The sequence below is a fragment of the Anser anser genome (genome assembly GCF_964211835.1).
Source record: "Anser anser genome assembly, chromosome: 4".
Taxonomy (NCBI): domain Eukaryota; kingdom Metazoa; phylum Chordata; class Aves; order Anseriformes; family Anatidae; genus Anser; species Anser anser.
In genome coordinates, this window is record NC_139724.1 from 45,305,034 (window position 1) to 45,329,717 (window position 24,684).

Sequence of the window (24,684 nt, forward strand, 5' to 3'; positions counted from 1 at the left end):
TTTTTTTGTTTGCTTTTCTTACTGAGGTGTCGCGAGTGGAGGCAAACATTCCTCTAAAAGGAAGGAGCCGGGACGCTGGGTGCGAGCACCAGGTATTTTGGGGTTCTCCTCTACTACACATAAATTCATCCTAAACGTCTCTGTCTTTCCTCCTTTCCCCACACTCCCACCCTTGAACCTATCTGAGAATGATAAATAGAGTAGCAAAATACATAGAAACGGGGACGTGAAGAGAGAACGATGACTGATTGGGGGTTCCCATGGGGCTGCTTGCCTTCATCCCGTGTTTCTTTCGGGAAACCTGTATTTCTGAGCAGTCTCCTGGGCACTTTTTGCTGGCTTGCAGCGAGAGAAGCGGCTACTCGGGGAGCTGACGAAGCGGGAGGTAAGTGGCAGTAACTAATGGCAATTAGCAGCAGCCTGGACAGCTACGTGTCCCTGAGGACGCGAGCTCTTTTGGGGTTTGTGCCTTCGCAGAGCCAAGCTGATTGTTGCCCTACAGACGAGGACAATTTGCGTTCCTTCCCCAAGGCTTTGCTGTCAGATTTGCTCAGCAATCTTGCTAAAAAAAAAAAAAAAGGAGTTTGTATTTTATTTTTGCCCCCTCCCTCCCCCAAGCTGTCGGAGGTAGGATGTGGCGGCAGGGAGGGGACGGGTACCTTCAGGGCCAGTGCCCAGCAGCTGCTCTGGCTGAGAACTTGCTCAGCGCTTACGTAGCGGCGCTTTTTGGGAGCGATGTACCAAAAAAAGAAACAAAAAGCGAGGAGACCTCCTTGCTGCTAAATGACAAGCGCCACTTTCCGCTCGCTCCTCGCAGCTTGCAGGTAAGACCGAGAAGCCCCCCCGTGGCTGCCCAAACCCTAAATCTACCTCTGACCACACGGCCACCGCGGGGGGATGCGGTGACCCCGGCATCCCTGCGGACCTCCCCCCCCCCTCCCCCGACCCCGATGGGGGCTCGGGGAGCCGGGCGGGGGGGCGCGGCTCGGAGCCCTGAGGGCCGGTGCTCCCCGGGGCCCGCCCCTCCGCCCCCCGCGGGGCCGAGGGGAGCGGAGCGGGGCCGCTCGGTGGCGGGGCGGGGCGAGACGGGACGGGACGGGGCGGCCGCGGGGCTCCCCCGCCGCCCGCCCCGGCGGCAGCAGCGAGACGCGACGGGCGCCGCCGCTCCGCGCCCCCCAACTTTGCCCCACGCCCCCCCCCCCCCCCTTTTCCACCTCCCCCTGTTTTTTTATTTTTTGATTATTTTTATTTTTTTTCTTTTTTTTTTCTTTTTTTTTTTCTTTTTTCTTTTTTTTTTTTTTCTCGCGGGAGGGGTGGGGAAGGGAAGGGGCTATAAGGAGCGGAGGGACGGGCGTGACACAGTCCCCGCTGCAGCGGGTTGGGAAAACGCCTTCCCCCCCACCCCGGAAAAAAAAAAAAGAAAATATTAAAAATTAAAAACAACAACAACAAAAAACCAGCCGGGCCCCGCCGCCCCCCGTGGGAGCGCCAGGACGGGACGGGACGCCGCAAGGTAAGGCACCGGCTCCGGCCGGGAGGCGGCGGGGAGCCCCCCAGCCCCTCGCCGCAGCCCCTGCGGGATTTGGGGTCCCCCCCTTCAGCCTCTTCCTTGCCCGCCGCAGCCCCCGGGCTGCAGCCCCCGCTCGTCCTCCGGAGCCGGGCACCGCGGGTGCCGGTAGCGTCGTGCTTCGTGTCGGTAGGGTAGAGGAGGGGGAAAGAAACAAAAAAAAAAAAAAGAAAAACAGACAAAAAAGTGGCTACCGAAAAAAAGTAGACGGGCAAGTCGCGGTGGGATGCAAGCGCAGGGGTTTGCTGTGGGTTGCGTTTTTATTTCGGCAGCGCAGAGACAATGGCTGCAGAGCGCTGTTTAATCACTTGCAGATCCAACTTTGGTGCCTTGCAGCCTCGGAAGGCCAGCGCGGCGCTCCCAAGGGCCGGCACGCCTGGGGTGCTGCATCCCCGCCAGCGTGAGCCTCCCGCAGGCCTTGACCTCCCCGGCACGAAACGCTCGCAGTGTGTCACTGCTGGGAGGCAGGGTCCCCAGGGCAGGCGACGTTGGGTGACCAACGTGGCAGTGCGTCGCCGTCGGGGCATCCTGCAGCCGCTGTCCGGCAGCGGCCTGTGGTGGGCGTCCGGCTTCGGTAGTGTGTTTGGTAGAGCCGGTGGAGTTGGCGGCGTGTAAAGCTGGAAGAGGCGAGCGGGGTTGGAGGGTGAATTCCTCCTTGGGCGGCTGCGGAGAGTGATTTATGTGCAAGTGACACTTGGGAGGCACGGCTGTCTCGGGCATAACCTGGTTTCCGTAAAAAAAGAGTGCTTGGGCATTACCTGTTGTCAGCAGGTTTTGCCACGCAGTAAGGGAGCGGGGAGAAAAAGTTGGTGGTTCTGCCTCACCTGCTTGGGAAGTGGCTGGTTCCTAACTATTTGAGGAATGGTGTTTCGGAGTGCTGCTTGTCAGGGTGCCTCATCCTCTCTGCCCCACTCCTGCCTCGTAGCAAAGTGCATACCTGCGAGAGAAGAGCTGCCGAGGCCGGCTTTCTAGCACCGCTGAGGGTCTCTGGAGCACACGGAGCAATGTGTAGAATTCAAAACTTGTTAGGGTTCGAAGAAGGAGAGAGCTTTTTTCAACACAGAGAGATTTCATGTTCTATTTCCAGCATCAGAAATGAGCAGTGGTGCACCGCATGTCCCTTGTGCACCGCGTGGGTGTATTTGGGGTCCTGTGGCCGCGCTTCCTTCCGTTCGGAGAGCGATACCCGCTCCTCGCGGGCTGACGTTCCCTGCCAGCAGATAACTCCAATCTCCTAATTGGAGAGAGCTTTGTAACGCCCCCAAAATAATCCTCCCTTCCCCAGCCTACTCCTCTTCCCACCTCGCGGGTCCCTGTGTGCCCGGTGTCACCGGCCCCTGCTACCTCGCGCCACGGCCCCGCGTGAATTCAGGCCTGGGTGGCCGCGAGGTGCTGGGGGCTTTGAGCGCCGCGTGGGATGCTGAGCAATTACTCGCCCGAGTGACCCTGCTTAAATTAATAGGGGCCTCTTGTTTTTTTTTTTTTTTTTTTCTAATTTGAACCGCCTTTGCGCTGGGATGCGTGGGCTTGCCCTGCACGTCTGTTTTGTTGTGGATGACTCCTTTGGAAACACCGAGGAAAAGCATTTTGGTTTCCCCAATGTTTATAAATACAATATGGTGCAAACTGTCAAGCAAGCTGTTCAAAATCACGTAACGCCTGCGCCGCGTTCCCTGCTAAGCTCAGATGCCTTCGCCACGTACTCGCCGATCCTCCGACGTTTACAGCTCCCGGCCTACGGCTCTGGTTTGGTGGGGAACGAGGCCCCGGGGGTGGAGGATGGGGTCCCGGCACTGTGCTCGGGTACTGGGGGAATCCTCGGGTGCGAGGCTCGGTTGGGCTCAGGGCCACCCGGTGGTGCTTGCCCCGTGGCCCCGTTGGTGCCAGAGCTGCTTTGCTGGGCGCTTCGGTCTCGGTGTGCCAGGGTCTCCTGCCTTGGTATGTACAATGAGATGAGATGTTTATTAAACTCAGCCCCTGCTTTGTCTTCTACAATTTACGTTCCGAAAGACTCGTAATAAACAGTTTATTAAAAAGAAATCCTGATTTATTTCTGCAAGCAGTTACACTTCAGGATGGTATCAAACGGTTTCGTAGGAGACCACCTTTTATGCTTCCCCCGGCAGTTTAAAAGATTGCTAGAAAAATAATCCAGAATCTAAGTGGGCTTGGACGAAGGCAAGCCAGGAGCGTGTGTCAGGGTACGTGGGGCTTTCTTGCAGCGAAGCGACAGATTTTACCACAGAACATCTGGGCACTGGCTTCGATTACAGTGCAGATTTCAGGGGGATAACAGGTCGTGTTTGGCTTCGCCTTCATTTTGAAGTCGCTAAACTTTATGTGAATAATAAAACTGTAAGCCCATTACTTCACTATTTTCAAGGGGCTATTTCAGGCCTCCTTCAGCATCTCGCCTCTTTCTAGAGCTGATTTTATTTCGTTTTGCTAAGTGGGTATTTATCTTTTCATTCCCCGGCTTTTTGGTTTTAAGTTTTCTATTTTCAGAAGGTGGATTTGCTCATTTATACCTATGGACACCCTCTGGGTGCCGGGTTTCCCTGCAGCCTTGCAGAACGAGCACGTTTTCTGCGTTAAGGGCAGCGTAATGAGACGCGCACACTCCTCGCTCAGCACGCTCGAAGCAGCCGACGCTGCTGGCATGGAGCACCGTGTAGCTGCTTCGGGCTGCCATCCCAGCCGCTAATAAGGAGTTAACACAACGCCGGGGCTTGGCTCTGTTTTTGCCTGCCCGATTACAAAACGCAGAGGAGGGGAGCGCGGGCTGCTGGGGTGAAGGGCCTTGCACCCCAGGAGGGGAAGGGGCTTGTGAGTGCTGGCAGAAGGGAGCGCCTGCTGCTGGGAGCGCCTGGTTTGCCTTTGGGGACGATAACCTCGAGGGGCTTTGCGTCAGGATGTATGTGCTTGGGGTGAGGCTCACGTGGGAGCGTGCAGAGAGCCCCTGACGTTTGTGTTGCTCGCAGCCAGGGTGGTGCCACGGTGAGTGCCGCGGGGCTGCGCGTTTCGCTGTCACTGAGGGTACGGCCCGTCAGGATGATGGAGGGGTTGCGGGCGCTGCCCAAGCAGGAGTGCATGCAGAAGGGACCTGAATTATGTTAGAGGAAAGGGAAAACCTTGGGTAAAATGAGAAAGAGAGGACTTGAGTAGTGCTTGAGCAATATTAAACAAAAGTGAGCATCCTCCTGGAGAAATCACAAAAAGCTTGTGGAAGCTCTGTTCCCCAAACTTTGTTTTGCATCGTGACTGAGTGTGCTACTTCCACGACAAAACTCCTTGTTAGACCAAGCAGCAATCGTTTCTGCCTGAGAAAACTGCTCCAATAATCTAACAATGACAGGAGGAGCTGTGAAGGCTGCGAAGATGATATGCTTGAAAACTTTAACTAGATGTCATTAGGAGAGGAAGTATTTGCCCTTAGATCGGGAAACGGGTCACGGCGATAAATCGTAACTCCAGGAGAACGTGCCTAAAGGTGGAAATAAATTAAGAGGGATGGGGAGAGCAAATATTGAAAAGAAGTTTGTTCTTTCAGAATTAATTCTCCAATATGCAGCAGACAAGGATGGCTGCTGTGCTGGGGAAAGATGAATGTTAGCACCGAGCTGTAACAGGAACCGGTGGAAAATCTGTTTACATGGATGGCTTCGTGGAGCACGCAGGTCGTGTAGGACATGTCAGTCCACATGCGAGATAGCTGATACTGTAACTTTGGCCAAAAAGGTGTTAGTTTTCTCAGGGATGTTTTATGGGACAGGTTTGGGGTTTGTGCTCAGCTCTTAAATGCTGCTCAAGCAAGCAGCGGGCCTGGCGGTGTGAGAACCTCACCCCCAGCTTGTCTGTGTTTTGGTAAACAAAAAGGTGCACGCACTGCCCTGCCGGAGGGATGCACGCACACGCTGGCTGCTCCAGAGCACACGGGGCTGTTTGGTTTTGGTGAGCACGAGCCCGCCCTGGGATGCGGTACTGCAGGACCGGGCTGCTTTTAGGACAATTAAGCGGGGCGGTTGGAGAGATGTTTGCTGATTGCGTGACAGCCGAGATAAGAAGCAGTGGTCCTTGCTGAGAGCACCTGGAAAGCGAAAGGCAATAATTTCTCTTTCTCACTTCATCCCCCTCTCCGCGGGTCCGGATATGAGTGCCCCTCCGTGTGACCCTCGCGCGCTCACGAGGTGACACGCTGCCGGGAGCGGCGCTTCCGCTGCGGTTTGCAGGGGGAAAGGGGAAAAGCATTGTTCTCTCAATTAAGCACATTGCTTTTTTTTTATTTTTTTAGGAGGGTTGGAGCTTTATCGGGGTGAGAATGATGCTTTTTTCATCTTTCTCGCTTTTAACCTTGCCCGTACTGCAGCCAAATTGCAGGTTCTGGATACAGGGATTGCTCAGAGGAGAGGGTTTTTACAAAGCAGCCAGGGTAGCAGCAAGAGGCGAACTCACCTTCTCGTGCTACCTCATTTAGGTGTAGCAGGTTTACTGCTCATTTGTTTATATTGAAGCAGTCCAAACGTGTCTGAGCATTTGGAGGGCCTGATGAAAGTTGTGCTGCTTACAGACGGGGCTGGTGGTCACGCAGGAAAGCCAAGTGTCCCAGAGCTGCCAGCTGCTCTCTGGATGCAAGGGAAAACATCCTCGAGCAGCGTCAGCGACATTCTTGCTGTTCCTCTCTCTACTAAAGCTGCATGTAATTCTCTGTGGGTTTTTCCTCTTGAGAAGAGTTACTTACTTGAGTGTGATTTGTAGGAACTAATAGGATCTCCTCCTTATTTGGGGAAGACCCTAGGGGCGCTCTCTGACTGTTTTTTCAGTAATGAGGAATAATGAATAAAATCCTAACAGTCCTAGGAGGTATTAAAGTTGCAATTTTGCAGGGAAGATTTACTGTCAGTCAATTAAAACTTTTATAATCCTGTTAGAGCACAATAGTTGAAATAATACGTCCTATGAAAAATAAGCTGCTTTTAAGACCCTTTCACACCATGTGAACAAAGCAAAACTTGGATTTAAAGTCTTTTAATATTTGAATTGACCAAGTATCTTAAGGCAGCAAGTAAGACACCCCTTGCCAGCGTGTGACAGCAGGGATGCAGGCTTAAGGCATGCTACGTCAGGTCATGGTGCTCGCTCCAATCCCCACTCATTTAAGAAAATGCGGTCACAGGGCTGTAAGAAAACCGCAACAATCAGTGCTTTAACTAGTAAACACCAAACACATACATCCTGGAGATATGTGCTTCTAGTAGGCTGAAACATCCCGCAGCTGCTTGCAGTTTCCCTGGGCAGAGCCACGTGGAACCCCACGCTACGTGAAGGTGAAGTGCGGGTACCTGAAACCGCAGCTGGGCGCTGCTCAGCTTCTCACCGGGGCGAAGCCAGCTCTGTGGCATGGGCAGAGGTACTACGTCTTGATGGGCATCCAGCACCCACCCGAGAAGGTTTTTCTTTCCCTGAAAATTGAGCCACAAATGCCCATCCACGCCACTCCAAAAAAAAAAAAAAGCCCAGACCTCCGTGGCTTGCTGAAGTGCCTTGTGTGGATAAAGCACCTAAGAGCGGGTGGTTTCTTGAGTGAATGACTTTTTGCTTATGCAGCGCAGCGTTCAAGGTGATGTTGAAATGACACTTTGTCCTTGAGCAATACCTTCCCTCCTTGCCAGCAAAGCAGCACCCCCAGAAGGCAGCCTGGCTCCCATGTCACAGCTCTCACCATGCCTTTCGCTTTTGGAAAGGGAAGGTCCCTTGACATGCGTTCCAGCCGTCTCCTAATGCAGAAATCCCTTTTTCCTTTTTCTTTCATTCCCTTTTCCTTTTGTTCCCGCTTGCTTCCCTTACTCTCTCCTGTCAGGCGAGGAGGACTGGTGGCTGTAACAAGGCCGTGGGGCTGTTTGGATGTTCACTGACCCGTGGCAGCCCGATCTACCTGCCCACATGTGTTCCCTGCGCATTGGCTTGTGGTGGCGAGATGAAGGACTGACCTTTTGCCTGCCCGGCTGGACAAACAAACGCTGGTCCAGCCGTGGCATGGGGCTGAAGCCTGCCCTGTCAGTAAGCCGTTTCTCAAATCCCATACCACAGCTCTGTAGCTGGCCCTGGTGGGTTTGAGGCTCCCATGGCACTTTGATTTGAGCGCGCATCGCTGGAAACTTTTCAGCTTGATCGTGCAGAAGGATGCAGCTAGAGCTGCTTAGAAAACCAGAAACCGCTGCACAACCACCCTGGAGCCCGGCAGCTCCCAAAGACACTCTGAACCTGCTTTGTTTGTAACTTCTCTCCCTTTGCAAGTGTGGCTGGGCGAGAGCAGGAGGGCTGGGAGGGTCTGCCAGCCCCGTGGTGGCAGTGGGCCAGGGCGTGGGCATCCCGAGCGGCCAGAGCCCAGCGCTGGAGAGGGGCTGCTCGCACCCACTGCACCGACACGTGGGCAATCCCAGCGCTCTCTTCCTCCGCTCTGCTGCCCTCCAAAAAAAGGAAGGGAACCAAAGCTAAGCAGCCTCACTAGGAAAGAGGAGGAAGATGCACACATAGGCAGGGTCCATACGACTAATGCTTTCTCTGGGCATGGTTCCTTAGCCTTGGAGATGCCTAATGATGCTGGCTGCACCCAGCCACTGAGCCATGCCGCATCGTATGGTTCCCTGCTTCCTTCTGAGCCTCGGCTGCATTTGCTGCTTTCGTGTGTCCCAGTGACTAGCGAGGGGATTGGGAAATCAGGGCTGGAGCCTCTGTGCTTGGGCCTGGACAGAATTAACCTCACCTGATAGCCACCGTGTGAAGTTGGGGTGTTTGGGGCAAGCAGAAAGTCAGATTTTCTTTGGCGTCAGTCAAAGCGATGGGCAGCGCAGTGTGGCCACAGGTAGACGAGTCAAGTGCTTCAGAGCAGCTAGCTTCCGTGGCCAGCAATTTTCTGTTTACTGAGCTGCCCTCTGTTGGATTTTTTTTTTTTTTTAAGCAAGATGCTAAGGAAATAAATGTCAGTTGGGAAAATCTAGCTATTGTTGTCCTGGTTTCAGTTAGGACAGAGTTACTTTTCCTCCTAGTAGCTGGTAGGGTGCTATGTTTTGGATTAGGATGAGAAGAGCGCTGATAACATGCTGATGTTTTAATTGCTGCAGAGCAGTGCTTACACCAAGCTGAGGACTTTTCAGCTTCTCGCTCTGTCCTGCCAGCGAGCAGGCTAGGAGTGCAGCAGGAGCTGGGAGGGGACAGACCCAGGACAGCTGACCCAAACTGGCCAAAGGGGTATTCCATACCTTATGGCGTCATGCTAAACAATATATAGGGGTGGCTGGCCGGGGTGGGGGGCCGGCTGCTCGGGGATAGGCTGGGCATCGGTCAGCGGGTGGTGAGCAATTGCATTGTGCATCACTTGTTTCGTACACATTATTATTAGTAATACTATTATCATTATTATTGCTGCTTTTTCTCATCCTTCCCCATGCAGTCTACGAAAGCAAGGGTGCAGAAGAAAGGCTGATTGTCCCCCCATGATGTGGGCCACCTGTGATGAGCCTCCCTGTGCTCACATCCACGTGCAGCCTCCAAGGAAGCTGACAGAGCTGGTGTTGTGCCGAGGAAACAGTGCAGGTGTTCTTCAGGGGGTGGCAAAGACCAGTGTGGGGCAGGTGCCCCTGCTAGGCCCTGGGAAGCCCTTGCCTGTGGGCTGTGGGCTAGAGTGGGAATATGTCAGTATTGGTACCGTCAGCACTACATTTCGTACTTTTCAAATGCTTTACGAATGTTTACATATTTGCAGCAACCCTTTTCTGGCTAGGGAAAATGGGACACAGGATCTGAGTGTTACTGTGGTATGTAACAAGTCCTTGTGAGAGAGCACCTTAGTGGTGGTGCATTAAGGATTCGTAGGGAGGAAAATTCCCCGTACATGCCTCTAAAGCAAAGCTGAAGGCAGATAATATTAAAAAGGAATCCAATTTTGGCCAATAAATTACATTGGAAAATTAGGATTCTGATGATAATTGAGGAGCTGGAAATGTTGGAGGGTCAGCATAATCTGTAGTACTGTGCTCAGCAGTAATATGGGGCTAGAAGCTCAAACCAGTAAAAAAGGGCATAGTTCCTTCAAAGTCAGCTGAGAACCTGGTTTATGTGATTCAGGTGTAACTACAAGCAATGCAGGGGAAATAAGGATAAGATTGAAAAAACATGGGAAAGAGCAGAATGGACCAGAAATAGCTTTTTTCCCCACTCAAATTACGTTTGCTCCTTGTCCCATGTCTAGTTATCTACGAGTATTCCTGGACTGAAACAATCCAAAATCCAACCTTGCAAATGCATTTGGGGTGCCTGCTGCAATGTGTGTGTGAATTCCCATTGTCATGTCTTTGCTCTGAGGTGTCCACCAGTGCTGCTATTCCCAATGCTGGAGAAACTGTGTTTGTGATGGAAGCTGAAGGAATCGGCCTCTGCATGCCCAAAGGAACTGCGCAGCAGTAAGCAATGTTCCCTTTTTTTTTAAGTCATCTATCAAAAAGTGGAAGGAAAGAAGTGCATGAGCAATTCCAGCGCACTGATGGCAATTCAGAGCTCTCCGAGGGTCTCTCTGACCCTCAGCCCAAGGCCCGGCAGTATGAGGATGCACGGACTCGATCCTACTCCCAAGCCGCGGTTCTGCTTTTTGTCCTCCCCTGACACGCCAACCACCCTTGTCTCGTAAGGGTTTTGGCAGGGGCCGTTGCTCGTGATGTCATTTGGAGCTATTATAGGGAAGCACGGGGAAACTTTGTACCAAACGGCAATGTGCTGGCGTTGGCTGTAGTTTGTAATTGTCTGGGTGTGCTCCTCCCTACTAATCCTCTTGCTGAAATTCATTATGGACAGGCAGCGACATCCACTCACACAGCCGTGCTCAAGGCAGAGGGACTTGGCCTTAGAAAGTGGCTATTGTTTAGTGATTAAAGGAAAGGATTATATTGGGATTTCCGTGAACAAGGAAATTTGCTGCCCTACTTTCATTGCTCGTAACAAGGGGATAATAATTGCTCTCTGTTACAAAACACCTCAAGATCCTGTGATGAAAGATTTGTTGTAGAACTACGTGGCATTCAGAGTTGGTTATCTTAAATGGTCTGGAGTTGGGCAAACTCAGAATTCTCTGCCCCATCTGATTTCTCCTACTGGGGCTCAAACCCTGCTGAGACAATTGAAAAATTCCCCTTCTGTGCATTCAGCTTTGGATGCAGTGCTTGAAATTGGTGTTTCTTGCAGAAAGAGCTTCCTGTAGCGGTATCACCCTACTTGCGGTCTCTGTGGAGGACATTCAGCTGTCTGGGCATGTTGAGAGGGCTTGGAAGAACAAGCAGGTACGGTGCCAGCCACAAGGCCAATTTATGCTGGAGTTGTGAAGGGCAATCAAGTGTGGTTTGGGGTCAAGTGTGCAGCAGGCTTCCACCCATGTCTTGCAGCAATTGGCTGCCAGTAGTAGCCTACACGTCTTCCTGTGCCCTCACAACAGAGGTATCAGGGAACAACTGGACGTTGTACCGGAGGTAGCTGGGGGCTCCTTGTTTGTTTTTGACACTCACCCGTGGGTGGAAGTGGCTGTGAAGAGTGAAGAGCTGGTATGTGGGCAGTGACTGACAGGAGGAGGAGAGCTACCAGGCATTTCCTCAAGAGTCCCAGCTGGGATCTCCTGGCTCAGCTGGTTTTTTTTGAAGCATCCCGCTACTGCTCGCTGCAGGATGGCGATCCTGATATAATCGCAGTTGAATCTGTTTCCACTAAAAGTGGAAAAATAAATACGCCTCAGCTTGGAAACAAAATAGTCCATGTAAAATTTGATTTTTGATACCGTATCTCCCTGAGTATGTTTGCTTTTCAACATGTCTAATTTGAGACAGCTCCACATTTTACAGTATTACCCCTTCAGAGTTAACCTCTCCCATAAATTGCAGTTCATCACCACTGTTGTTCATTAAGATTTGATGAAAACGTACCCGTATTTCTTCATATGGTCTTATTTCTGCATAGCTGGATGTTTTCCCATGCTACTGTGATTTGCTCTGCTAAAACAATACTTCCAGCAAAGGCAAACCATGGATTGAATTGAAATTGCAAGAGGCGGTCAGTTAACCCACAGATATTTCACAGGGTAGACCCTAATAGCTTCAAAGGCACCATTAGAGTCTGTTGTGTCCGTGCGTGCTTAGGGACCTTTAATCCAGGGATTTGGGGCACAACGGGGCATGAGTGCTCCTTCCCTGCCAGCCGCGACACCCCACATAAGTGTTTCTGCTCTGGCAGGCTGAGCGGGTGATGCGTCTGCCCATCCTTTTCTTTGCCCTCTGTCCCTAGGGGTGACCGTGACCTTCAGGTCATAGGCTGGCACTTCTGGCATGGCACAAGGCAGCAGCAGACAGCAAGCCTGCTGGAGCATGGCTTTTTCCTTTTAAAAACAAACAAACAACAACAACAAAAAAAACAAATGAAAGGCATACCAAACGTTTTCCAGATCCTTTAGGGAAACTTAAGTATTAAAGGCCGTGCCTTCACTCTCCCTCTTTGGACTCCCCCTAAGCAAACAAATCAATGAGCTCCCAGTAAATACTTTAAAATTTCAAAGGCTTTATTCTTTACACATTAAAAATGACTAATTATATTACAGTTGAAATTGGTAGGTGCTTTTAAATTGCTCTGTGTCTGAGGCGATAACTCTGTGTGCTGAGGTGCGTATATTTGTGTTGTATATCTCTGGAAGTGAAGTTTATAATGGAAAAGCTCACAGACTCTTTACTTGCAGCATTCCTATAAGTCAAAGGAAGTCACACAATGCCCTTTCATTTCCAAAGCTAGACTTAAATCAGGTCAATAAATCTGCAGACTCATTATGAGATGCAGCATGGGTAATACAAACAACTAAAAAAAACCTAGTACACTGGAGTTTGAAAACAAGGCATAAGATGGAAAAAAAGTTAACCATCCACACAAGAAAAGGAAAATGCAATACAAAGGCACTGTGGCAGGCAGTGCCTTGAAATGATCCCTGCTAAATTACAGTCGTTCACTTTCTACTCTCTGTAATCAAACGTTAGGTTTCACTTATTCCAGATGCGTTTGCTTCAAATAAACCCAGGCCCTTTTTGTTTTGTTACTGCAAGTCCTTGATGGTCACCCGCAGACAGTCATGAAGGTGAGGGAGCGCTCTGGGCAGGCCGAGGTGCTGAGAGGTGACCACGGGCGGCTCCAGCCTTTGCGGGGACGGCCTGAGAGCTAAAGCTGGTTTGTCGCTGAATACGAAAGCGAAGCCAGTTGCAGATCCTGTTAGCCTCTACCTTTTGGCTTGTAATTACTGTCTGCCTACATATTTGCAGGTCTTTCATATAGATGGAGTTAGGAACGGGAATGTCTTGGAGGCCGGTCGGAGCGTGTGTAAATGGGGTGTTGGAGAGGCTGGGAAGTCTCCCTGCTCGAGCATAAGTCGCTCAGAAGGAAGGGGGGAATTGTAGTCAGTGTAATTGTAATCAGCTCAGATCCGATTTAATGACAATTCTCATGTGTATGCTCACAGCTCAAGTTTATAAAATGGCCAGACTTTTATTTATTTCTACTTTCAGAAGGAAAAAAAAAAACCAAACTGGTAAGGCAGTGCGTGCTGAGGCGCTCGAGGTCGTTACGCCTCGCTCCAAGCTCTCAGCGCCTGCTTCTGCTCACTCTGTTCAGGTAAAGACCCGCAGCCAGCGGCCGGGGCCTCTTCCCCTGCCTGCCCATGGCTGTCACCTCGTCCCAGGGGCTGGAGCAGGCCCTGGCCCCCGGGTGTCAGGCCCTGCAGAGGAGAGGGGCTGGGGAGGACCCGAGAGGTGGGGACGGGCCGTTAGAGGGCACTTTTGCAATCCCGGAGAAGGCGAGCAGCGCTTATTATTTCACTTAGGACTGTTTGCTTTGGCTCTCTCTTAAATTCAGTGATAAACAGCAGGCAAATCCCTCCAGTCAGCAGGAATATATCAATAAAATATTGACTCTGAGTTTAAAAGAAAAGAAAACAAGGCGAACTCGTGGAAGAGGGAACAAAAGACGTTTAGGAGGTGGCACAGTCTGGAGAACAAAAATCACACAGCGTACTTCACGTCGTGTGCGAGCTTTAGGGGGCAGGGTTTGGGCCGTGCTCGGACCACTTGGCACAAAGAAAATAGGAACATTTGTTGGATTTTTTCAGGAGCGGGGTGGCATTGCACTAGTGCATGTGCTCACAGGCACTACGCACGTTTTCAGAGGGATGCCATCAAAGTCACTGCCCAGGGGTGAGCTTGTCCAGAAAGGAACATGGAGCAAAGAAATTCTTTTTGCTTTTCTCTTGGTGTTCTGTGTGAGTGAATTGTAGAGGATTTGGCTTAAAACTATGTGAAATCAATCAGTGCCCTGCAAAAAATATATATAAATAAAAAGTATGTTTATTAACTTGTGTGAAAGGGTGGTATAATGCTGACAGCAGTTTTTTCCAAAACTTGGTGAGTTTTCAGTGCCTCTTTGCTGTTTAGGTGTCCCACCTTTGGAAGTGTCATGTATGAAAATTGCTCCCATTTAAAGTCTCAGAGGTTGGCTATGTGAAAATGAAGGCACTCAAAATCCTGCTTGCTTGCTACTTGCTTGTAAAGGAACCAAGTTTGTAAAAGGTTTGTCTTTCATTAACAGTTGACAATTCTGCAAGCTATTTCACATATAAAATGGGCCGGTGCTGCCTTCCTAGCCTGGGGGGGGAGCACAGGACTAACCTTTACGTATCTTCTGTGGTTAAGTTCAAGCTGAAGCGCTTTTACAATTAGTTACAGGAATCACAGACAAATCCTTACCTTTTCGCTACACTGCAGTAGTTAATGGGGACAGAAACGCTGTCTACCAGTTTTTAAAGTGGATTAGCTAGTAAGATTGTTTAAGAAGTGAAGCTTAGCCTGGGTAGTCCTATAATCAGAAGTAGTTTATTTTAATAACAGTTACACTGCACTGGAGCAGACAGTGAGAATATACGATATTGCAGTTTCAGGGGGTTCACGTGGAGGACGTGGTCTGCAGAAAGCATCCGTGTTTCTTACCTAACCAAATAATCTGCTGTAGCTGGTGTGTATAAGTTAGAAAGAATTTCTTCCCTGTTGGCCAACGATAATACGTGAAAAGTCAATAAACAGTGCTTTGCAGCACACGGAGCTCGTCTGGAGTCCTATGAGAGGAGATTTCTGCTGACTTCGGTGGCTCGAGTCAGACAGTATTTTGACTTAGGATCTTTGCTCTGAAAGGCCAAATATCATTGACTTTGGTGATAAGTATCAACACTTTGGTCTGAATTCAGCAAAACATGCCTGCTGTCATCCAAATCTAGGTAAGGAACCGGTCAGGATAAACTGTTGACAAACACTGGGAGAGCCAAATCATTATTTGCCTGCAGGTAGCAGCTACATGTCTTAGGTAAAGCCATGTATGCCCTTCCCTCCCTTAGGGCAGAGCACTGCAGTAAGCTCTCAAATTATAACGAAATACACAATTTAAAACCTGAGTGGTGGAGCTGAAGTGTTATAAGCCCTGCAAATGGGAAATTACGGTGACGGAGCCTTGCTATCCCCCAGCCCTGTGTTGCTGTTGTGAGGTTATCGCCAAATAAATAACGGGCTGAGGCTCTTTTGGGGTTTTCAGAAGGCAACCACAGGAGGGGGAAGGAGGTGGACACTGATGCTTCCCTGAGGGGCACATGTTTATATTTTCATTAAGAGCTTGAAAAAGACCAATTTTATTATGGCTTAAAATACATCATGCCACTTCTCAAGGAGTCTTGTACTTACTGTTTTTATGTAAAAGACTAGAGAAAGGTCATGTGGAGAAAAAAAAACAAACACCAACTGAACAGTGGATTTGATTTTAAAGGTAAAAATACAGAGTGTCTTATGAAGCAATAATCAACTTACTCTGCAGTATAAGGACTGGGACATGTATGCACACTGAACCAAGTAGCAACAAGCAAAGTACGATAACACTGTTCCTGCCAGCTCAATGTTTTTACCACGCTTTTCCCCAAAGCCAGTGGCTAACACAGTTTAGGTAATGGCCTAAAACTCTTTTTTTTTTTTCCTAATTTTAGGAATATAATCGTTTAGCGGTTTAAACTCACTGTACTCATACCAGAAATGGGCTGCATTTCCTCTCACCCCCTACCAGAGCCATTGGTATGAGATCATCTGCTGTAGTGAAAGGAGATTTGCAGTCTATCCCACTGTATACGTTAGGGTAGTCATTACTGACCTAGTTGTAGACATAATAATGAAAGGCTGAGATTATGAATTATTATGCCTAATTTGTAAGGGATTCTCTGCTTTTGTGTTTTGCAATTCCCATCAGGCTTGAGGATTAAGCCCTGCTGAATTGCATGCTAATACCAATGTGCTTTGAATATGTGTGGGTTTATATCACATATTTTCCTAATTCTCTATTTTTATAAAGTGCAATTTCACTGGAAATATTTACTTTTCAAAGGATTGTTGGAAGCCCAACCAAAATCTGCTAAGCGACGTTGCTGTACCCTCCATCTGCTCTGTGCTTACTCTGGGTCCCATGTCCAGCGAGTTCTAGTTCTCCTGTGGCAAAACATCAAACTGTAGCTCTACCAAAGTATGTTCAAGGCTTTTGCTCTTTGTTAAAGGGAGAGAGAGAGAGACCAATTTCAAACCACTGTGTGGGCTTGCTTTCAATTATAGCTTGAGATGGAAAAATCTTATTTACATACTTTATCCAAGAGCTCTGACAATGCAAGTTCGGTCCTTACACCACGTACTCCCAGTGCTCATGTGGCAGTACTATGAAATTTCCTGCAAATCATAAAGGGCATGCAACATCATTGTAGGTATGCATGTGTTTCAGTGGCGGAATAAGCCTTTCAAATTCATACCTCCTTGCTAAACTCCCCCGTACTCTGCAGCTTGGGTCTAAAGATTGGCTGAAGACTGTAGTAAGCTCTTGGGCAGCATTAAATCAGCCTGTAGGAGCCATGTTAGTCTGCGTCTTCCTGAGCTCGTGAACGAACAGGTCATGACTAAACCCTGTGCTTCACTGCGGTCTCCCTTGAGCGGCGTGAGATGAGGTGGGGGCAGCTTCTGCTGTGCATGTGTGGCTCAGCCCTCACCAGGGAATCCCTGTCGTTGCTGCAGGATGCTCCTGCTTCACTGCCCGCTGCTCTTGCTGCTGCTGCCGCTCAGCTCCAGGACACAGAAGTTGCCTACCAGAGATGAGGAGCTCTTCCAGATGCAGATTCGGGACAAAGCATTTTTTCATGATTCGTCAGTCGTCCCAGATGGAGCCGAAATTAGCAGCTACCTGTTCCGAGACACGCCTAAAAGGTATTTCTGCCCAGTTTAAGCGAGGTTGTTGTACTTGGAAGATAGCAGATTTATTTGTTGTCTGGTTTGAAATCAAAACTGAATCCAAATAAGAGAAATTCTGTGAAGTTCTATTCCATGAAATAGAAATGCCAGTGCTCTGGCTGGTGAAGTAAGTAACTGTGCGAGTCTCCATCCCAGTCTGGCCTCCCCAGCTGAGGGTCTACGCAGTTTGTGTGATTTCTGGTATCAGCCCAGAGCTCCTGCAGACCCCAGAAGTTTCCCGAAGTGGAGCCACTAACCATGTCTGGAGGCAGAGGGTGGGGGAAGGAAATTAGAAACTACAGGCTAACCTCACCACATTTGTCTCTCTTCATTATTTCATATTGTGCTTTAAAGAAGCAGTGCAAGCCAGTTCTGGCCTGGTTGCCCCTCTTCCCAGCCCCAACCCTATGGGTCAGAAAATACCAAGTTTAGTCTGGAGAAGAAATCGAGGCTCCAGAGAGTTCAGGGAAGAGCAGCAATGCCACTGTCCTCCACATACCACACACCTCCTTAAGCCTTTGTGAATGAGGAAATGAGGAACATTTTACAATTAGTGACATGTAGTACTTGGGGAGGACGCGGGGAGACAGCTGAATGTGCATGTGCCTGTATGTGCTTCTAGGGCTCTTACCTAGACATGTCATAAAAAGGGTGTCCTGCTTTGAAGAGCTTACCCCTATATTTCAGGAGAGACCCCATTTCCTTCACTTGTACATTTGTGACCATTTATTCTGCACATGGTTAGTGTAGGGGCAAAAAGTGAAGCTGATAGGGGAGAAGGGTAGGAGGCCAGAAACCCCTCTGCCATATCATGAAAAATGCAGTGTGAGCTCTGCAGCTCTGTGCGGGCAGGGGGACCTCAGCCCCTCACCTCCTTTGCCTTCACCTGCCAGACTTTCTATATTCCCTCTGTACATGCTTGCCTGTAAGTAAGATTTTTGCCTCTGTTGCCCTACCAAGGTCAACCTTGATAATGTAAAGTCAGTCCCTAGCAGTTGGCTGCCACCAGGATATATTGACATTATGGGTCTGTTAACCTACCCCTAGGTACTTCTTTGTGGTTGAAGAGGACAACACGCCTCTAGCAGTGACAGTGACACCTTGCGATGCCCCCCTGGAGTGGAAACTGAGTGTGCAAGAGCTCCCAGAGGAAGCCAGTGGAGAAGGTTCAGGTATCAAACCATCAAAGACTTTCCTTATGCCTCAAAGTCCCACTTTTCTCTTGGATTCAAGGTGCCTCAGGCCAGTCTCAGTGTGATGCTGAGTGTCGCAGCAGGTCCATCTGTATCGTCTTTGGATCTTCAGCACTAGTCCTGCTTTTGTGCAGGAAACTGGCAGTGGGTAGCAACATTGGGAAGGAAAAGCATTTTAAAAAAAGTAAAAGCTAAAGCTGAAGTTATAGTTAGATTGGATGCTGCTACAACAAACTGTTTGCCCAGAGCAGCCTAGCTTCACTGTGGGCTTTGCTTTGGGTGGTGCACACAAGATAGAAATGAGAGAGGCAGGACTGGCATCGCTGCAGGGCTCAGAAACATGCCCAGAAACAGGCAGCAGAGTCAGTCCATCCTGGGAACGGTATGGCACATCCAAGCTGGGTGCTTGGAGTAGTCTAGTGGAGGATGGTAGCCACTGTCCACACAACTCCATTTATGTGCAATTAAAGTGCAATTTCTATTACATGTGTTTTTAACCTGAGTGCCAAACTCTGCCTGATATGAAAGAACTATGCTAACATCTTCCTCAGAAGATACAACCTTTATTTTTCATCTCACACTTGTATTTTGTGTAGAAGTGTCTGTTAGAGTTTTATTTTCTCATGTTCTTGGATTGTGTCTGTACAAATGTTTTTGTATGCTTATAATCTAGGTGAACCAGAACCTCTTGAGCAACAGAAACAGCAGATTACTAATGAAGAAGGCACAGAGCTGTTCTCTTACAAAGGCAATGATGTCGAGTATTTTGTGTCCTCTAGTTCCCCTTCTGGTTTGTACCAACTAGACCTGCTGTCAACGGAGAAGGATACGCATTTTAAAGTGTATGCAACTACTACTCCAGAATCCGACCAACCTTACCCCGAATTACCTTATGATCCCAGAATTGATGTCACTTCTCTGGGACGTACAACAGTGACACTAGCATGGAAACCGAGTCCCACGGCCTCATTACTGAAACAGCCAATTCAGTATTGCATAGTCATCAATAAAGAACACAATTTCAAAAGCCTCTGTGCTGTTGAAGCCAAACTCAGTTCTGATGATGCCTTCATGATGGCTCCAAAGCCAGGTCTGGATTTCAGTCCATTCGACTTTGCCCATTTTGGCTTCCCCACAGACAACAACGCTGGCAAAGAACGTGGTTTCCTAAAATCATCATCAAAGTTTGGGCGCCAGACATCCTCAAAGCCGAGAGTTGACCTGCACAAAGTTTGTATCGGGAACAAGAATATCTTCACAGTGTCTGACCTGAAACCTGATACACAGTACTATTTTGACATGTTTGCAGTAAACACTAACACTAACATGAGCACTGCATATGTTGGCACCTTTGCTAGAACGAAGGAGGAGGCTAAGCAGAAGACAGTCGAACTGAAGGATGGCAAAGTTACAGATGTATTCATCAAGAGGAAGGGAGCCAAATTTCTACGGTTTGCTCCTGTTTCATCTCACCAGAAGGTCACCTTCTCTGTTCATTCCTGTCTGGATGCTGTTCAGATCCAAGTTAGAAGAGACGGCAAACTTCTCTTGTCTCAAAATGTGGAGGGAGTACGGCAGTTCCAGCTGCGAGGAAAAGCAAAAGCTAAATACCTAATTAGGCTGAAAGGAAGCAAAAAAGGTGCTTCTGTGCTGAAGATCCTGGCAACAACAAGGCCTAACAAGCAGTCGTTTCCTTCTCTTCCTGAAGATACAAGAATCAAAGCCTTTGACAAACTCCGCACGTGTTCTTCAGTCACGGTGGCGTGGCTTGGCACACAGGAGAGAAACAAATTCTGCATCTACAAAAAGGAAGTGGATGACAATTACAATGAGGAGCAGAAGAAAAGAGAACAGAACCAGTGCTTGGGTCCAGATACGAGGAAGAAATCAGAAAAGGTTCTCTGTAAATACTTTCACAGCCAGAATATACAGAAAGCAGTCACCACAGAGACAATTCGGGGCCTGCAGCCTGGCAAGTCCTACCTGCTGGACGTTTATGTCATAGGGCATGGAGGGCACTCTGTCAAGTACCAGAGCAAACTGGTGAAAACGAGAAAGTTCTGTTAGTGCCCCTGCATGCAGGGATACAGGGAACTCCAGTCTGAACATTATCCTACTTCCCAGCATACGGATTGACTACTTGCACAGCTGAGAAGCTGTGACCTGTATTTGTACTGTGTAGAAAAGATATCAGCTTGTATATTTATGTTTACATAAGTAATTGTTTGGAGGAACTGGGGCCGGTGCTCCCTGTAGCATCTGGCAACTGTATTATCATGTGTCCAGTAACCCACATGTGATGCTCAGTAGATGTCCGAGGTAGCAGGAAACCTTGAAGGAACTGGCACTCCTTTGCTTCCACATTGCATGAACTGCTCCTAAATTATTTTATACTTAAAAGGCTGAGATAAGTCATTCATCCACCTTGTTATGCACACACAAGACATGCAGGCATACACCCTTTCTCTCAGTGTAGATGGTAGGGTTTCTGTAAATTATTTTATAGAGTCTTGTTTTAAATGTTTATGTTTCTATGATTGTAAACTATTAAAATCTCTCCCTGTTAAAATACAGATCTAAACTAAGTATTAACTGGGCTGCACATGAATCAGTTTCATTGCTAATGTAAATTCTTACCTAGCTGATTTTCATGTTTAAATACTGTATGTATTTCATGTACAAAGTTGCCATAACGTTATATTCCTGTACAGAAAATTAAAAAAAAAAATTAGATTATATATTGTTTCTTTTTCTTGATATTTTAAGGGGAAAAACAGACTTGAAGACAGAAGAGGCATGCTGAAACTTGAGCTGAATTCAGCTAGCACACACCTTTTTTTTTTTTTTTTTTTTGCTGTTCTTCATCGTTTGGGGCAAGGTGACTGAAGTCCAGTAGAAGGAATTACTGGTGTCAGAGGTTAAAATCTGTAAGGGAGCCATTGAAAGACGGGCATTTGTGGCATACTCCATGTCTGCTGTGATAGAAACACTGGAGGAACAGGACAGCACAGAAGAACTTTTCTTGTTCCAGGTGAGAAAGGGTCCTGCTTTGTCATGGTTGCAAGTGCTGCTGGCATTTAGTGTTCCTCAGGAGTTCACAGTCTGAGTTAGAGCGAGCATACAATTCAAACAAATAACACGCCAGAGAGCCAGACGTTATTTTCGTTAGATTATCATTGAAAACATTTACTTTCTGGATGCTGCTGGTTTTGACCACAGCAATAATAAGCTGAGAAGATTTTTTTTTCCATTGACAGGAATGGTAGTGCTAAAAAAAAAATGAGTACTTTCATTTAAACTGCAGTTGTTTCCATTGTGTAGATTTCTTTAAAATATTAACTGTCTGGATCTCATCTTTCCTAAATTTTCTTTCTTTGTTTTTCCACGTGTCACCTTCACTGACTCAGAAACTTATATAGAGCTGCTTAATGGAAAACACATTCTGAGAAGCAACTAGAACAACCCTGTTTCAAGTGGCTAAGAGCAGGATACATGCTTCATCAGTCCCGATATTATAGCGTGGTTCAGGGCCTCAGGACAGGTAACTGAGACTTTTTTTTTCCTTGGTCCCATCATATGCATCAATCCAAACTTTGGCAGTGGATGTTGGGACTTATTCAGAGATGGGACAGTCTCTGTCTCTTGCTTCAGTGCTTGTCCATAAAACTGCACTGTTCTAACACTTACAGACCCCTTGGGACTCACAATACATTTGGAGAAATTGGGGAACGAGGGAAAGGGACCAAAACCCACATAAAGGCAGAAAGTGAATCTCTCTTAGGCTGCTCATAGGAGAGACAAAAGCTCTATCCCTGTAGAGGTGCTCTCCAGTTTTCCTTGGCTCCTTGGTGCAGAGCTCTTCAGGGTTTCCCTTCTGCTGCCAACCGGAACATTTCAGTTTGCAACCGAGAGGCAGCAGCAGGGTTTCACAGCTGTACAAGCGCCTGCCTTGTTCCACATGTAGGGTTTGTTGTTGCAGATCTTTAACATGCAAATACTCTATATGAAGACTAGCCAATCTTCAAATGAAGAATTTGATTTTATAAAAAAACACTAATAAATGAAATTTAGAATTCCCTGGAGATGATCTCCTCTCCTCATTTGAGAACATCTCTGTGATTTCTTAAGTCTAATTGGCTTCAGTAACATACAGTAAACCTGCTAGATTACAGCGACAGGGTGCAGGTGAGCAGCAGGTCACTACAGCTGGGAATCCCTCGAGAGCAAGTCTGTGATACCAGTGTTAACTCAGTAGTTGTAAGGGACATACTTACCCTACATTTCACTGTCCAAAAAGCCACTGAATTTTTCCAATAAAATCAACAACTTGCAGCTCTGTAAGCATTTCATTGGCGCTATTTTTTTTTGGCAGGGAATGGTGCCCCTCCGCTGGCATATTACAGTGTTTACTTCAAAAAGTATTTTATAACCATTCCAGCTTCCCTTTAGCCAGATTTTGCTGTTTGGGTATTCATCCAGCTCGCTTGGCTTTTTTGCATGCTAGGCACTTACGTTCACAGTAGGTAACAAAATGAAAAATTTTCCAAAATTATGATCATCTTCTATATCTGAACACTACATTTTCTAAGGAAAATGTCACAGTATTTATCTTTACTCCCACTGGAATTCTTCTTTTCCCAAACAACTAGCTCTATTTATTTTTCTGGATGAAACTGAGACCATACTAGTACTGCATTTACTAATCACCCTGTTATTATTCAGGTCTCAGTGGATCTGAGAGAGGTCTGAGGGAGGCAGTTCTTCTTTTGAAGGGTGGAAAAAAAGGGCGCCAGAGTCCGTGTGGTGAATACAACAGTCACCCTTAAGCAGGAGGTGCCTGAAGTGGATTTTAAAGTTAAAGAGGTACCTGATGGGAAATCTCTAAACAGTGTATCTGAAGCACCGAGCCCAGCTAAGGAGTCACAGCACGGGTGACTGAAGAACTTTCCTCGTGCCCCACCACTGCCAGTCAATCCAGGCGTGAATGCAGTTCAGGCTGAGTGTGTCCTCATTCATGGCTTACCTTGCCAGGAATTTACAGCTTTCTGTCCACTGAGAAGTAAAATAACCCTTCAGACTCATTTTGCATGGGTCATAGAACAACGATAACTTTGAAGTGCTGCCCTACGTTGGGTCTGCGTTAGTCACCAGCCTGGATCCTGTTGCTAGTCCATTGTCACATCTGTATTCCTAGTTTCTCATCAAAACAGATATATAATAACATCTTAAAGAATATCATGGATAGACATGTGCCATAGAAAGGGGAAAAAGGAGGTGTATCAAATAAACGTACAGATAGACACATAAAAAGCTTTTTATCTTTTTTAAGCACCGTGTCTGAGAGGTGATAGAAACAGCTTGGAAATAGAGAGTTAATGGAGTTCAGTGCTCACAGTGATGGTGCATGTCTCACTGGGAACAAACGCCACGCTGGAATCTGGAGCTGAAGAACACGCAGGGCTTGGGGGAAGCAGCACGTGGTGGCCCACACTGGCAACAGCTCCTCACCAAGGCATATCAGATTACTGAGACTGCAGAGTTATTTAGGAACTGAAGACACATTTCAATTAAGCAAATCATTTACACTTGCTTGTACTGAGTAGAGAACTCGAGGCTGAAGGCTGGTCTACACTATAAAAAGCTTTTACAATAGGCTAGAGGACTGGCATTGTCAAATCTTCATGTATTAGCAAGCTGTTGATCCTTGATAGAGCCTTACGCACAGTCATTTCTCACCTACCATCACTTCCCCCTGTTTGGCTATGTTAGAGACACCGGCTTTTCTGTTTTCCACAAGTGGTACTCATTTTTATCTTATCTTGTAAAAAATATACTGCTACTAATAAGAACAGCAACAAAGCTTGTCCTCGTGAGTGCAGTGTTTAGTTCCAAATTCAAGCTGTCATGCAGTTATGCTAATCTGGCCAGCAGTCCTTCTCAGGTTTTAAGGCCACTTTCAGCAAGAACATCAGGTCACAGAGTTACTCCAGGGAGACCTTCTTTTTAAGTCCAGATAAAAGAAATCAAACCCACGGTTTAGGCATGAACATATATTTTATTGTCCTGCTCATCCAGCACCAGTAACATAATTCATTGTTGAAAAGTACGGCGTCTACTCGCCGTGTTTTTGTCTGCTTCAGAAGTGTAAGCCCATTTCCCGGAGAAATAAACAAACTCATTCTTGGCATAATGAATGAAATTAGGAAACAAAGAGCTACGCTGGGAAGGGTTACCTTGATGAAATACTGGGTTTTGGTCCAGGGGACCAAAAGCAGCCTTTCTGGCAGTTTGCTCCGGTGTGTATATCAACTCGGTAGCTACCTGGTACAACTAATGTCGGTTGGGTCTCTGTCTTGTAACATGATGCTCTGCATCCACACAGGGATCTGCTGTAGCTGGAAGTCAGCGTAGGGGCAGAGGTTCCTCTAAGCAGATCTCATTTCAGGATTTAGGCTTTAAAATATGAGGCCCTCTAGAGAGTACAAGGACAATGTGGATTGACAGAATTTGATAAATAATGTGTGTAGTCTAATTTAAGTTGTTTCTTTGGACAAGAATA

The 24,684-nt window shown here is 47.8% G+C and overlaps 1 protein-coding gene and 2 long non-coding RNA genes across 11 annotated transcripts; 1 reads left to right on the forward strand and 2 right to left on the reverse strand.

Moving 5' to 3' along the window:
* The first annotated feature begins 16 nt into the window (after positions 1–16).
* NDNF (neuron derived neurotrophic factor) lies at positions 17–20,863 on the forward strand. 9 transcript variants are annotated; one of them, XM_083835128.1, is made up of 6 exons: positions 1,283–1,513; positions 9,018–9,160; positions 9,929–10,026; positions 16,720–16,908; positions 17,980–18,104; positions 18,799–20,863. In XM_083835128.1, the coding sequence occupies exons 3-6, from the start codon at positions 9,977–9,979 to the stop codon at positions 20,190–20,192; spliced, it is 1,758 nt and encodes a 585-aa protein (XP_083691254.1). In that variant the 5' UTR covers positions 1,283–1,513; positions 9,018–9,160; positions 9,929–9,976; the 3' UTR covers positions 20,193–20,863. The 9 variants fall into 9 exon arrangements, with proteins under 9 accessions (XP_083691260.1, XP_083691257.1, XP_083691259.1 ...); XM_083835129.1 differs by having other exon boundaries at positions 9,940–10,026; XM_083835130.1 differs by lacking the exon at positions 9,018–9,160.
* Positions 1,814–9,010, reverse strand: LOC310899122. Its single transcript, XR_014584020.1, has 2 exons — positions 2,392–9,010; positions 1,814–2,290 (listed from the first exon to the last, which is right to left on the reverse strand). It is a non-coding gene; the product is annotated as an uncharacterized lncRNA (long non-coding RNA).
* LOC310899123 lies at positions 20,072–23,949 on the reverse strand. Its single transcript, XR_014584021.1, has 2 exons — positions 23,519–23,949; positions 20,072–23,315 (listed from the first exon to the last, which is right to left on the reverse strand). It is a non-coding gene; the product is annotated as an uncharacterized lncRNA (long non-coding RNA).
* Between the last annotated feature and the right edge of the window lie 735 nt (positions 23,950–24,684).